At 34.8% G+C, this 16,609-nt stretch overlaps 2 protein-coding genes across 2 annotated transcripts in view; one reads left to right on the top strand and one right to left on the bottom strand.

The window, feature by feature from the left end:
- Positions 1 to 16,609, top strand: part of LOC149897725 (nucleolar protein 4) — a 141,471-nt gene that overhangs the window by 71,057 nt on the left and 53,805 nt on the right. The gene's annotated exons all lie outside the window — the stretch shown is intronic.
- Positions 5,331 to 6,133, bottom strand: LOC149897726 (uncharacterized). The gene has a single exon (XM_090116491.1). It carries the CDS (start codon positions 6,081 to 6,083, stop codon positions 5,331 to 5,333), a length of 753 nt encoding a protein of 250 aa, XP_089972617.1. The 5' UTR covers positions 6,084 to 6,133.

Below are 16,609 nucleotides of genomic sequence, written 5' to 3'. Positions count from 1 at the left end.
GATGGTAAATTTTGAATTTCGAATAAGAAATGCGGTTTTACTAAAGAGTATTTTCTGTAAACGTAAGAGAATCAATCAGCGCTCCTAACAGTAGGGAAGGAAGGGAGAAAAACCATAGAGTTACGAAGGGTGACATGTCACGGAGGGTCAAGCGGCCGTATATTGTTCGCTTGTTTGACCGACTTGGAAATTGATGGTATGAGATAGCCTTAAATATTGATTGCATTATTATAAAAATTTCAGACTAGGTACTACTACTATATAAATTTTTCAGATATTTTTGAAAGCTTCGATGAAGTTTAAAAACAAACAAATAATAAGTTCGTTTAAAATATTGGTTTAATAGGTCCCTAATATTTTTGAAGTAAAACTTCTTTAGGCGCGACTAGGGAGTAACTCAGATTTTTTTTCTGACGGAAGTAACGCTTACTATAGTCTGTGTAGTTTCCGCCATTTAAAAATAATAATTCTGATTGGTTGTAAGTATATGTCATATACTACACGCTTCTTGACTTATACGCCAGCTAGTGGCAAATAAATAAATAAATAAATAAATAAAAACACTTTATTGTACACACAGGTTGACAGAAGGACAATAAAAATCAGCACAAGAGGTTAAGGTACAGTAGGCGGTCTTATCGCTCATGAGCGATTTCTACCAGACAACCAAAAAGCAAAGGAGAGCTGGGAAGTAGGAGAGTAGGCGCGGTACAATAGAGAAAGTTACAGTAAGACGTAACATGTACAAATATTCCACAAAGATAAAATAAAATTGTAAAAATACTTAAAAAACGGAAAAATATTAGGATACTAAACTAAACATAAATATAATACACATATATGGTAAATAGATAAGTATATATACATATAATCAATATACAATATATATACAATACATATAGAGGCATATACACATATACTTACACATTATATAATGTTATATACTGACCAAAACCAAATTAAATTGAGAAGATAGAAAAACTTTGCTTTGCTTGCTTGATTAGTGAGAGTTCTTAATTTTCCTGTCGCATGGAACTGTAATGTTTCTTGAGACTGGCTTTAAAAATTGGTAGGCTTGGAGCTCTTCTTACCGAATCTGGTAGGGCATTCCAGAGGGAAATGGCGGAAATGGTGAAAGAGGAATGGAAGAATTTGGAATGATGGGGTGGAAATGATAGCGCGAGATTGTTTGAGGATCGTAAGGAGAGAGTGTGGTTAGAGGAAAGGTATGAAAAATTTTGCTTAAGATAAGGAGGGGTTTTGGGATCAAACAGAATAGAGTATAGGAAGTGAAGGATATGAGTATTCCGGCGAAGACGAATTGGTAGCCACTTGAGCCTAGCTCGAAATTCGGATACATGATCATACTTACGTAAACCGTATATGAATCTGATGCAGAGGTTTTGTAGGCGTTCAAGGGAGTTTAGCTGACACTCGTTGAGATCGGGATAACATACGTCTGCGTAATCTAGGATAGGAAACAGGAGGGACTGTGCAAGCGCAATTTTGGTAGGAATCGGTAAGATGTTACGTAGTCGCCTAAGAGATGCTGCGACACCAAACATTTTTTTCCGCACCGATTGGATCTGCGTCGTCCAGGACAATGTTTGGTCTAAGTGGAGGCCTAGGTTTTTTACAGTACTAGAATAGGGAATGGGTGTTGCGTCAATTTCGATACAAGGGAGTACTGACCAGTCAACTTTAGCAATTAATTTTGAACTGCCTATAATTATGACCTGCGTTTTCGACGGGTTGACCTTTAGGCCATAGTTTTTACTCCAATCAACAATAGAACGAAGATCGGCATTCATGATACTGACAGCATTGGGTAGTTCCGAGAGAGAGGCTTGAGTGTATAATTGTAAATCGTCTGCATACATGTGGTAGAGAGACGATATATTTAGAGATATAGAGTTAATGAAAATAGAGAACAGGAGTGGTGACAACACGCTACCTTGAGGTACGCCAACTGAAACGCTACACCAGGAAGATATCGACTCATCTATCTTAACGCGTTGTCGACGACCTTGTAGAAAGCTACGAAACCAGTCAACTACTGCTGGAGATATGTTAAGAGAGTAGAGCAAACTCAGCAAAATGTCGTGATCGACGGTGTTGAAAGCATTGCTAAAATCAAGCAACGTAAGTAAAGTGAGCTGCCGATTGTCCATTCCAGATCGAATATCATCGGTGATTTTGACAAGTGCAGAAGCCGTGCTATGACCGGGCCGGAAACCAGATTGAAAGGGATTAAACGAGTTAGTTTTGTTCAAGAACCTGCATAATTGTCCCTGAACTAAACGCTCAAGTATTTTGGATAGGAAGGGAAGAATGGAGATGGGTCGATATTCGGAGAAGTTTGAGGGATTCGTTTTTTTAGGAATAGGAATTATAAAAGCATCTTTCCAAATAGATGGGAATGTGGAGGAAGAGATTGAGGAATTAAAGATGAAGGTTAAGATGGGAGCAATGACATCAATGATAGGAACAATCATGTCACGGCCAATGCAGTCTGGACCGATGGCTTTCGAGGATATGGACAATATATTCTTCTTAACATCACAGACAGAAAATTGACAGAAAGTGAACGGTGGAGAATTGGCAGTTGGTAAGGATGAAAGACGATTTAAAGTGCTACTTTTAGTTGTGGCATCTAAGGTTGTAGAAATATTGGAGAAGTGTTGGTTTAAAGAGTCGGTATTAATTTGGGAGGGAAAGTTATTTAGAGGTTTACCAACTCCTAATGTTTTAAGAAATTTCCAAACTTTCGCAGGGTCGCCGTTCTCGACTGCATTATGAACGTAGCGCTGTTGTGCATCTCTACACACAGTATTGCAGCGATTACGTATTTTTCTAAATTTCTCTCTATTTTCCGCTGAACAGTTTTCCCGAAGCTTAGCTTTGGCTCTGTTTTTCCTATTGAGTAGCGTTTTGATTTCGTTGGTAAGCCAGGGTGCTGGGAGATGCTTCAATTTAACAGGCCTTAGCGGAGCAAATTTATCATATAGCTGTGTTATGAGTGTATTAAAAGAGCTTATCATTTGGTCCACACAGTTGGCAGAATATACAGGAGACCAATCCAACCCTTCGGCTTCTGAACGAAGGTGATCCGTGTCAATTCCTCCAAAATTGCGCTGCATAAGGATTTTATGCTTTCGTTTGGGAGGGCGGGCTCTGTAGGATAGGAATATGAGATCGTGGTAGGAAAACATCTCAGCTGGACATTGTCCAAAGCTAGAGACGTGTTCAGAGGAAGAGACAATCATGAGGTCGAGGAGAGATGGGGAGGAATTGGGAAAATGGTGTGTAGCATTGAGAGGAAGGATATGCAGATTGTATGAGTCGACGATAGCTTGTAACTTATCAGAACGATGATCACGCTTAAGGAGACAGGTGTTGAAGTCGCCCATTATAATAGTATGGTCGAAGGAGGGGGAAAATTTCTCAAGAAGGAGATCAAAGGATGGGAAATAGTTGAGGGAAAGATTTGGACTGTAGAACACCCCTAGGAGTATACGGATATGCGAGACAGTGGCTTCGACTAAAAGGTGTTCTGCTTCATCATCGGGAGGTGGTTGGGACGAGGCACTAAGGATTGTGAACGGGATATTGTTACGAAGATATATGGCGACTCCACCACCGGTCCTACCAACCCGGTCGTTTCTGATAAGTTGGAAATCCGGAAGGGAGTAGGATATGGAAGGCAAACAGGGCTTGAACCAGGTTTCGGATATAAGGATGGCATGGATATTTTGGGAATCAACGAGCGCCAGCAAATCAGGATAGTGAGCCGGAATACTCTGAGCGTTAATATGGATTACATTAAAATTTTTAGAGATATCGAAGTGAGAGGATAGGGTGGATTGCAAAGGAGAAGGGGAGGTGCTGTGGAAGCTATCAATGCTTTGTTCAGAGTTAGAAGAACTCAGAGAAGCGAAACTTTCAAAGCTGTTACTAAGCGACATAGTATATAGCATAAAATATAAACTTATTATAAATAAATACAAATAATAAATATGGAAAAAAAAAAAAAAAATTAAATAAAAATAAAGATAAAATAACTAAATAATAATAATAATAAAATATAAACAAAAAGTATATAATATCTAATAATATATAACTACTTAATCTACTCAAAGTTCAAAAATTAAAAACGATTATGTACAGCAGCGATTCCTGTGCTTTTCAGCGCCTTCACAAAGTTATCAAGCGAAAAGAAAATAAAAAAGCACAGTTAACTACAAAACCAAAGCAACTAATATATATATTATATTTAAAAAAAAAACAACAAACAACTACTACCATAAAAACACCTTCCAAAATTTAAAACAAAATAAAAATTAAACCATAAAATAAAACTAAAATAAAACGGTAACACCTTTATACGAAATGCGTGAGTTGACGTATGACATTTGACAAATGACATTTTACGAGACGTGACATTTTGGCTTTTGCATAGATTGTTTACAGTTAATTGTATAGAGGGAATAATTTGGCTTCTATGATAAAATATAAAATAACGTTAAAGGTTACAAATACAATAAAAAACATAAAATCAACTACTAAAATAATTACATACGTCAACTAAACAAAGCGTAGTCACACCAATTACAGATGAAAAACAAAAAAAAAAAAAATATATTACAGTTGGACTGGGTAACTGATACACGATTCCAGGTTTTAAGCATAAGATTAGACAATTTGATTATATTTATTACAGTATATTTAGTAAGTTCAGGCAGAGATCATAATATGGATTAAAATTTAAGTTTAAGTTGTACATATACACATGTGAAGTGTTAGACCTCTGTGTTTTAGACACATTAAGTAGGTATATAGCTTGGCTAAAATCTCTCATATTACATTAAAAAACCTTACAAAACAATCCACTCACATTAAATATTAATATCTAATAGAAATTTAGTGTATCGGAAAGAGAAAATAGAAATACTTACTAATAAAACAACAAAACAGAGCAAACACCAATCTGACTCATGCTCGGATTGAATGTGTAAAGGGTCATTACTCATGAAGATTGAAATTATTTGTTTATGAAATTGATTAAGGCCATTGCTAATTTAAGGACAAAGTTACCCAGTCCATAAGTAGTCAGACTATGCTATGAAGATGAGTGAAAATGAAATACATGGGTGAAATGACTAACTAATGAGATGTAAAACCATCAGTTTGTAAATGAAGCATGTAAGTCCAGGTAACCAAGAGATTAATGAGTATGAGTAAAAAATAAGATAAGAATATAAAAAAGTGAATAACATGAAGAGCTACTGTTATAAGGAAAATAAAAATAAGTAGTGATTAATTACATACAGTTACTTAATTGGTTTTTGCACTCTTCTTGATCTGGGGTTTAGTTGAACTAAAACCTTCTGAGAGGCGCTCGCAGAAACAGCAACGGGTTGTCCCTCGCTGTCTAAAGTTTGTACTTGCAAGGTATCTACTTCAGCAATTGTGCTTATCCGGTGGCGAGCACCATCAGCGCTTATCACAAAAATAGAGCCATCATTAGTCCAACACTTAGTCACACCAAATCTTTTCCTTGCAGCCATAAACACTTCATGCCGACACTTTGTGAGAAATTCCGAAAGCGTTACACTTGTACCTTTTAATTTCGTCTTAGCTAGCCAAACTTGATTACGGAGGTTCACATCTTGGAACTTAACCAGGATGGGACGGGGTTTGTCATTTTTTGTTATCCCCAATCTGTGACAACGGGTGAACGCCTCAGGTACAGCTGCAGTTACATTAAGGTGGTCCGCTATTATTTTAGAGACACATACACTAGGATTTTCATCTTTTGTCTCTGTAACACCATGAATTAAGAGCATCTTGCGTCTACTCCGCATTTCTTGCTGGTCATAAAGCTGGTTCAAAAGATTGACTTGTGTCTGGAGGCATGACAAAGATGACATGACAAAGGTTCTAAATACATGAAAATCCGACGCGATCTTCTCGGGTGGAATCCTTGTTGCGGGATTGCTGTTTTTTAAATCACGCTGAAACTCATCCATCTTGACATTAAACATTTCGGTCATTTCTGCCATCTTCTTAGTTATCGAATCCATCTTAGAGGTTAACTTGATTGTAAGTATTGGTAAGTATTGGTGGGAAATGATTTATTTTATGGGAAAATAGTTACTGGTTGGTGCAGGTAGCTATATTTAGCACATGTACGTAAAAAAAACGCTCCAATTATATTAAAAACAATTTAGAAAGTCACAATAAAATTACGAAACGTCTATACTATTCCACCTACCCACAATAATCATAATCAATTAGGATTATTTATTTTCAAATTTTCAAACGGATCAATTGTGAATAGCAAAGTGAATGAAAAATTCAACAGTTTTAAAAACATTATTTTAAATTGCAAAATTTTTTGAAAATCTCTAAATATTCTTGTTTATTTATTACTTTTAAAATAAGTAAATTAAAAATAAAAATAAACATGTTGCGGATTATAATCAATCTATTTTAAATATTGCTGAAGACAAAGTAGTATCCATAGCAACAGATATGTATATAGGTTGTCATTCAGTTGAACAAGAAGCATATGTACAACAATTTCATAAAATGTCAGTTATTGATACAGGAGGATCGCCTTATGAAATCATATTAGTTCTTAACAAATTTTACATTATTACAACCAATATTGATGTATCTGATGGCTTAGCCAACGGTTGTGTTGGAAAGTTAGTGTATATTGAACGTGATGACAGTGATAACATCATACGCTTATGGCTTGAGTTTCCTGGTAAGATAGGAGAGAAAATTAGGAAAAAAGCTGCCCATCATATTCAAACTCTAAACATTAGTAGAACAGCAGTCCCAATTTTACGAAGATCGTCATCTGTACCAATGAATAGAAATAAGACAATATTTGCAAAGAGAAATCACTTTCCATTAGTATCTGCTTGTGCGCTTACAATACATAAGTCTCAAGGTGGTACTTTTGATCAAATCGTTTATGAATACAATAAAAGTCACAGTCAGCAGCTGTTATATGTAGAATTATCACGAGTAACTGATATAAATGGATTGTTCATTGTCTCAAACACCGATGACAACAAATTTTATCATGGAAGAAAGCGTCCAGGGGGAATAGTTGATTTACAGTGTGAATTTGAAAGACTCAAATTCTCGCCTAATAACACAACAGGAAGAATTATATAACCTTGTAAATGAGAGTAACATTACACTATTTTCCTTCAACTGCCAAAGTTTACGTGCTCATGTTTCTGATCTGAATGATAAAGTATTAAAAAGGTCCACATTGCTGTTATTTTCCGAAACTTGGATGAAAAATGACGAACAAATTCTTATTGAAAATTTTTATTGCGTTACCCAATACAAACGACCCAACTCAACTGCTGGTGGAGTAGCTGTATATCATTCATCTACAGATACACTGAACAATGTAACACCAATTCAAAATATTTCACCAACTATATTATCACAAATTTCCGATGAGGTTTCACAAATTGGTGACATCGCCTTGGTTCGATGTGTTAATACGAATGACCAACCTGTGATTATCGTTGTTATTTATATTTCTACAAATACTAGCCTGACAAATATCATAAAATTTATTCATCAGCAATTACTTCACTTCACAATTGAAGGTTCTCGACTTTTAAATAGTAATTATCATGAATTACCGATGATTCTAACTGGAGATTTTAATGTTAATTTTCGCTCTCAGGAATCTCAGCCGTTAATCGATTTTTTAGAAGAAAAATTTGATTTATCTATGAATACTTCTCGACTTCATTCAACAACGCGTTTCGGTACAACAATAGATGCTGTATTTTCAAGAAAAGTAGCAAATTTAGAGAGTAAAATTTATGTTTCACATTATAGTTACCACAAACCTATAATTTCGTACGTAAGAAATTATGATGACATTCAATTACCTGTTTCGAATGAATAATATTAATATAACATTTAAATAATCTTTGTAAAGCACATGAATAATAAATATAATTAAATTATAATATAATATTTATTTATTTAAGTTAATATTTAATCATTTCAGTGATATATGTCGTCAACGCCAAAGAAGTTTTACTTCAATCGCGCGTAAAGGTTACACGCACACACTTTTTTTATTAAAACTATTTTCACTATGACGACTGAAAAATATATTTGAAAAAGTTTTAAATTCTATTGCGCGCACCCTATGCAAAATGACCTAATTATTATTTAAATACAAATGTGATTATTTTAGAGCATTGTTTAGATATTACATTTATAAATATATTTGGGGTAAAATTAACCCACATTACCATATTTACGTAAGAATATATTATTTATTAGTAATAAATAATAATATTTAGTGTCCGACCGAAACTGGTTTCCAGGCCGAAACCGAAACCGAAACCGAATGTTCGGCCGTGGCTTCAGTTTCGGCCGAAACCGAAACCGAAACCGAAACTCACGTGGTCTAGTATGAAATTTCTAAAAATACTGAACTTTGGTGCATTTTACCTATTATTTTGCCTTAATTAGGGCATGAAAGGAAAACACAGTATATTGTTGTAATCATTTATTTACCTAATATAAAATAAAAAAATAATATTTTTAAAATATTAATGATAACAAATTTAATTTTTATTATTTTTTCAAATTAAGTTCTCGGTAAAATCAGTCATCTAAATCAAATCAGTAATTGTTACTGTTACTTTAAATACTAAGTTTTGGTATTTTGAGATCTTTCTCTTTATTAAAGAGTCTTTAATACTTTGGATTGGTATTTGTACTTAGAAGAATAATAAGTCTCTTTTAGGTACCTCTTATATAAAAATAATAATTATTAATTACATTTACACCCAGTTCCAATCTCAACATAGATAATCAAAAATTGTTTCCACCAGCGTGGGTCAACCAACGCTTTGACAGCGTCCGTCAAAGCGTTGCCGAGGAAAACGAAGTTAGGCGAGCGTGAACGTGTGTGAACTAAGTTCACTGAACTTGCGAAATAGGTAAATTTCGGTTTCGGCAAAAGTTTCGGCCGATTTTGGCCGAAACCGAAACTGCGGCCGAAACTTGATTTTTGGCCGAAACTCGGCCGAAACCGAAACCGAAACCGAAAGTTCGGTCGGACACTAATAATATTGATCTATAATTGTCTATAGTTATAATCTGGGACGCTAGGGATGGACAGACAAAAATCAAGCTCCAATGAGTTTCCAGGCCTCCAATAAATGTTTTTAAGGGCGCGTAAATCATTACGACCCGAAGGTCTCGGACACAGATGACGAAATAATGGATATGGTATTTATTCGATTAATGGTAATTCAAAATTGCTTTTTATAGGAGGATTTTTCATCTGAATATTTTGTTTAAAGGATATAAATTATCTTAACTTTTGTTTACCCTTAAAAATACATTCAGATAATGTAATAATAAATGATGTTAAAATATACCACGTAAAAAGTGCTATCATTAGAACATATTACGCCTCAGCTTCGAAATTTCATATTTTCCTTATCCCAAAATGATATTTCCCCAACCCTGCCGTATCCGTAGCTACAAGCCTCGGCAACAGCGGGTCGTTCAGACCCCCGGGAGCCCTTGGTACCCAACCCCATATAATCTGCAGTGACAGCGTCGCCGATCCGCGCCTTCGTTAATGTACAGCCGTATCTTGCGACTTATGTGCTCCTAGTATAGATATGGATTTCGTATTATGTTTACCTGGTACATTGTTCTTCTTCACTGAAGGAAATAACAAAATCTTATTTTTTACACACAATACAAGGTGATACGAGTGACACACAAACAAATTGTTAGTGAGTAATATTTCTCACAAGAGAAAGGTGTTTAATTGCTATGTTTAAAATAAAACTAATATAATGTTACTGTATTTTTATTTATTTTTTAAGAAAGCCAACAATTATTTTACACCAACGCAAAATATTTTTTTTACCAATAATCATTTAAATAAATTATATATCAGTAATTAAGTACTTTATTAATTAAACGAATAAATTTATTATTAGGTATGTTAAAAGATTCTACACAATCTGTATTCTTCTATGAAAAAGCTCTGACCTAAATAAAATGTTAACATAAAATCTAAAACAAACTTAAAACATACGAAGATCGAAAATATACAGATTTTCATGCCAACATTTCTAAAACGAAGAATTCACCAGTTAATGTGCAGTCAGCTAAATAACATGTACATAAACATAATGTTACCAAAAACTATACCATTTCTATAGAAACGACTCCGCATTTCACCCGGCCTCATAGTTTCATAGACGCAGCGAAACTTTTTCTAGGGTTATACACCCCTTGGGCTCGGGAGGGTTACTATTAAATAATCATTTCGGACCCGTTCTAGGCGCGCCCGCTATTTACCCGACACAAATTAGTCCTCTTCGTGCTGCATGCGACCCTGGTGCTTTAGAGATTTTTTTTTTTGTAATATTTTACACGACTTTTTTATGCTTTGTAAAAAATATAAGAAAACTGAAAAATTAGCTCCACTTTCAGTGCAGGTAAATGAAAAATATTGAAATTCTTTAATTTAAGAACGAACTTAGTACCTACCTAGTATATAATTTATTTTTAACAATGAAGGTAGTTTACTAAAAGTTGCTTTTGTCCGAAATTGTTATCAAATACATATATGTATATATATGTAATAGCAACCCATTTTCAAGCACACTTAAATATAAATTTACTAAACACTTGACGGTTTCTTTATCCAGTATACAATATTTAACATCAAAAAGCATCATACGGTCGATCATACCCAAGCACCGGGAGGGTAAGTCCCCATGTCCCCGAGGGGTAAAGGGGTGTAACCTCCTAATTATCACGACATATGAGTTTAATATTGTTGTGTTTCGTTTCTTTCCACTATTTTGTACTAGATTACTAGATGTTTAATGTAATACTTATTTAATTACGTATAACCTTACCCAAATAAAATTAACACTTTTAAGATACACATTTCAAAGATGTCAAGAAACCTAACCTTAAACCTTTTTCAGATAACCAAATTTTAACTTTTTTAATATTTACACATAAAATGGTTCGATGTGGTTAATAAAATTAAAAAGAGTTAATTAAAACATTTTTCGTATTCCGATACGTTCTCTAGTAGCACATTTGTAAATCCCCGTATTTTTTAAATATAGATTCTATCACGCTACACGTAAACATGTCATCAAAAGCCCACTATCTCATACAAACTTTAATTTTCCAAATTCACCTGTCGTTCTATGTAATTTGCCACCACATGTGCCCCCTTCGAGGCACGTAGGACGGGGAGGCGACGCTCACGAAAAGGAATGGGTGGGCTTGCCGCTTGGCGCAATTTTTTTCTGATTTTCACCCCACCCCGATAATACCCTAATGGTCGGTAGCTTCCTTTTCGGCGGATTTTTTGCTAGCAAAGATCGAGATGTGTTTTTTACATGTAATTCTCGTTCCTCGAATGAAAAATAACCGGTTTATCGACACGTTTGTGTGGATTTCGACTTGCTAGACAAGCATTGACATAGAAGAATGTCCGAGGATTTTACTAAGGAACAGTGGATTTCTTTTTAGATAAATTTTTTACGCGTAGTTAATAATATAATATCAGTGTGTTATCAAATTTATGATTAATGTACTTAAGCAAAATGTAGAGTATTAAGTAAGTGGTAAGAGTGGGTATATGTACAAAAAACTTCTAAAGTGAGAAAATACTGGAATCTTTAAATACAACTTGTTGAAAATTCAGAAAAACGACAATAGTAATTAATCCACCGCCGAATTTTTATTTCATTTAGGAAAACGTAATGCTGCCATATGCGATTTTTCAATTTATCACGGCAAATTTTCCAAATCGTGCATAATGCATGGAAGAAAAAAAATGGGGAAATACGAAGAAAAATCGGAAAATTCCCCCTCGCCGGGGATCCTTCGATGCCACCTACCAGGCGAACAGGGGCGTGCAGGAGGTCCGCTAAGATTAATACCGCGCGCCCGTCCGCCCGTCGCCGCAGCTTTCATTAAAAATACTAGGGACCCGGTAATAAGACCGGCTATAGACAAATGTACACCGTATACTCTGCAAAATGGCACATACTAATATTTTATACATAAAATACGAACATTGAAATATTTTTTATACAAGCTCGCTAGTTGACCGAGCGACGTTGGGAAGGGCAATTTTTTTAATCTGGGGGCACGGCAGTGCCCCCGCCAAGTCGAGCAAAAAAAAAAGCGGCACGGCCGTACCATCCTTTTCTCGAAGCAATTCGGGCCTTTTTCGACCCCCTATAATTCGGTTGTGGATAAAGCAAGAAACCTGAATCTTCAGTAACTAATCCGGCATTGTATAAACACGGAATATTTAAAATTTCAGTCAATTTGAACTAGTAGTTTAAGAATGACAACTTGTTAAATTTTCTAAATTTTGTCACTCACTGACTCACCGATCATCAAAAGTCCAAGGCACTTCTAGCAGACTTAGAAGCTTCATATTTGGAATACATATAGAGTTTAGTGTCTTAATCATGGGAAAACTTAAATATTTTGTAATTTCGGTCCAGTTTTCCAAATACACCAACTGCATCAATAACTTTATAATAATATATAACCATATAAATATATGGGATTACAAAGTTATTTATGCAGTTGGTGGTTGGTGGTGGTATCAAAAAGAAAGGCTCTACAAAAAGAAGTGAGATCCCATCAAAAACATCCTGTAAAAAACCCAAGTCTCGCAGCTCAGTCTTTCTACCGTCAAAAGTTGTGAGATCCATGTAATACCAAGTCGGTTAATCTATTTAGTGTCTACTTGAAGGACCTTCTGTCTTAAGTTATTACATAAGTTATTATCATGCCAATATTAAAAATATTTAACGTTTTAAACAAATAGATCGACTTGGACATCGCATGAAAACAAAATGAATATTACAATATTATATTAGATTCTTTAGTCTCTCGCGCCTCACGCGATTGAAACTCTCGTTCCTGTTGGTCGCTGGCCCGTCGTGCTGTGTAGTGTGATACATACTAATAATCAAATCAAGCGATGTCCAAGTCGATCTATTTGTTTAAAACGTTAAATATTTTTAATATTGGCATGATAATAACTTATGTAATAACTTAAGACAGAAGGTCCTTCAAGTAGACACTAAATAGATTAACCGACTTGGTATTACATGGATCTCACAACTTTTGACGGTAGAAAGACTGAGCTGCGAGACTTGGGTTTTTTACAGGATGTTTTTGATGGGATAATGATTTACACTTTTAATACATTTTAAATATACATTGCAGATGAGTAAATCTTTCAATAACTTTCAATATCATATAAATTGTTTTTCAAATTTCTTTACTACACACTTGCGCAAAGGCATTCTTGATAGAGACAAAGACAATGCAAAAGATTTATTAAAATATCAAACATCTATCTTACTGTCAATAAATTATACTTGCGAAATTACACTATTTAGTGAGATTCAGTAGTTTCGTAGGTGTATAATATTAACTACACCATAGCTTGCTTGCTCATCTACGTTAGGAATAACGGCGCATCGTACAAATGCAGCAGTGTAATTAATAAATTGTATGTGTGACCGCCTTTGTATAATGGTTGAGTTAACGTTAAAATTCAGACGCCTTAGATTCTTTTACCATTGTAAACAATATTGGTCTGGTAGTTAATCACATACTTTCCCGGGAAGCAAATTTAGATCAGTAAAGCTACACTACATAAAAAAAGTAAAGTCCCGTGTCCCCAAGTGAGGTAAAGGGCAGATGCATTATGCATACATCTGTTTCACTGACCGATTATCTTTAGGGACAAGTAGGTGATCAGTCTTCTGTGTCCTGCCAGACCGAGACATTTTTTTTCTTCGTCTCCACCGGGAATCGAACCCAGGACCCCTCGGTTCTACGCTCACGCGTCAACCACTGTACCAAGGAGGCGGTCAAAGCTACACTATATAGGGCACAAAATTTTACTCACAATGTGTTTGTTAAATTACGTTAGATAGTACAAGGGCTATGAATTAAAGTATGAAGCAATCTTTTAAGATTAGTTCAAGCTCTTATCGATAAAGTTGGAACACGTGACTTCGTAGCAAAAAGTGCTACGTCGTAGCTGTTGACGGGCAAAAAGTTCACAGTTTTTGTGGCTTTTCTTACTGCGCGGAATTTTCTTTATGATTTCGTCGATTATTTCTTTCTAAATGGATATTTTGGAAATAAACTTAAATGCTATTGATAATATATTAAGTATATAATTTGTGTATGTGAGGTTATTTGTTTAACAATTTCATTCAAATATCTAAAGAGATTTGGATTAAATTTGGCACAATTTGTTTTATAAATCAGAAAAATTGTCCATTTAGAAAAGATTTTAATGTTATTCATAATATTTAAACTACAAAAACTCATGTATTTTGTAACTGGCACTCTTAACATCACATTTTGTAATTGTAAACTTGACCTTGTAGATGTAGTTCTAAACCATTTGTTTTTTTAGTCATCCGCAGCTGTTTACTATCTTGTTTTTTTCAAGTCTGTACCAGAATTTAAATAGAAAAATAAAACTGAATTTTTCTTTAGCTCGAAAATAAAATGTATAAACGATAAGTACTAAGGCGTCATAACGGAGCAGGCGACATGCGGCAGTTCTAAGCAAGTGCGGTTTATTATTTCTTAGCTACTAACACCCTCTGACCCCCTGGTCGTGCGAGAGGCAAAAAGTACCCCCCTACGCTTACGCTTTTAAACCTCAAGCGTCCAAGTACGGGGAATATGAAATTTTCGAAATGATAAAGCCGGTAAATAATAACTGCTATACGCCGGGCACGCCGGCCGTCTAACAGTACGGCTTGCAAAAAAATATATTTCCGTACAAATTTATTTTACTTGAGTAAATTGTTCCATGATCATTTGTAATTCGTCCGTAATGTAGAATTAGATTCTCATTATTCTCTTCCATACTTTTGTATGGTCTGGTCACGTGCTAGCTCTTTCTCAAACGATTTACACGAAAAATTCGTATAGAAAAAGTATAGTACGTCTAAAAAAGTAAATTCGATTCTTAGTTTTCTACGAACTGTGTTTGTAGGTACTCTACAGATAATGCTAATTTTAAAATAGATTGGAACGAATGTGTTTGGACATAGTTTTGATACTTTTTACTAAACCACAAACCAATCTATCACAAGTAGACGTGAAGATTTGTAGAATTAGACTTGACTCATGCTGAACATAAATAGCCAAACAAAATTCAATCGCGTTAAAAAGCTTAATTTATTTGCTGACCGTACGCTAGCAGCAGCAGGGTTCGTGTGTCTGCTTTCACATTACCCACTCGCAAGGCGGCCCCTACCGCCCGCTGCGCTCCTAGTACCTACATAGCTTTTTATTCCTTCCACCGACGAAAGTAATCAATTTGTACTTGCGACTGTAATTAATTAAGAAAAGGGATATTGATTAAGAAAATTCCGTCACTTTTTATTTATGCAAAAGAGTTTCAGATAGTTTAAAAAGTACAAATTCTAACGACGATGTCTACTTACTGTAAGATTTAATATTCCATGGTAATTTAAACCTAATTAGTATTCCATTAACTTATTATTTTCAATGCATTTTGTACATAAAGGTGCGTTATACGTACGAGTACAATTTAAAAATGTAATGCTCAAGTCCAACTAAATATTAAAGCAATGGCTCTACACGTGCTACGTTGATAGCACGCAGCATAAAGAAAATGTATAAAATGAAAAAGTGAAATCAGTTATGAAGTTCCCATATCGATATAATATATTGCATTAAGTGTAAGCCAGGTATCCATATACCGTACTATACATATGACCCAATTGTTGGCAATAGCAAGTTTTCCTCTAGCCGTAGCGATATCGTTATCTAGTTAGGGTCGACGAGGGTCCGAAGGGTCTGAGACTCGCGTGCCACGCTTGTATTTGTAAACCCTAAAGTACTGGCCGTTTATGTTGCTATATCGAGATTTATTTGCTGATTCCAAATTCGAATTTGGAGTTATAAGTAGCAATTCTTTTCAGGTAAATAATAACATTAAAAGTTTCAGTTTAATTCAATTCAATTTAAGGGGAGAGTTAATAAGCTCTATGTCGGCTAACATGCCCTTTCATAGATTGTATGAAATATTGGAAGTGTTATCAGTACACGTAAATGAGCTGTAAACTTGAAATTTGAAAAAAAAAAAACAAAATTCATTCTGCTACATATTTTGAATTTAGTACGATTGCTACTAAAACATATTATGAACCCTGAAAACATAACACTCCTTTTTGCACGTAATATCTTATCTCATGAAATGAATAGCTTCGTATAGCTCTATATATAACCGGTACCTTACAAGAGGTCGGTCGACAAAACGAATGAGGGATTGTTCTCACACGCGGGATCCAATTAGACCACATATGATCTTAGTAATCAGTTTTTTCTTACATTTTCCTTTATGTCTTGTTATGTTTTAATATAGATGTTATAGTCGATTGTTATTAATGTACTTTTGTGTAAATAATAACTTAATTTTACCTATTATTATTGACTAGCTTTCCACCCGCGGCTTTGCCCGCGTTTTATAGGA

Source organism: Colias eurytheme, chromosome 25, assembly GCF_061535395.1.
Source record: "Colias eurytheme isolate Ceu_HAF_F1 chromosome 25, ilColEury1 Martin Lab GWU primary, whole genome shotgun sequence".
NCBI classification, from domain to species: Eukaryota; Metazoa; Arthropoda; class Insecta; order Lepidoptera; family Pieridae; genus Colias; species Colias eurytheme.
Note: the sequence above shows the minus strand (reverse complement) of the source record. Positions and strands in the feature narration are given on the sequence as shown.

Coding starts and splice junctions, on each gene's coding strand:
- LOC149897726 (XM_090116491.1), bottom strand. CDS start 6,083: ATGGATTCGATAACTAAGAAGATGGCAGAAATGACCGAAATGTTTAAT.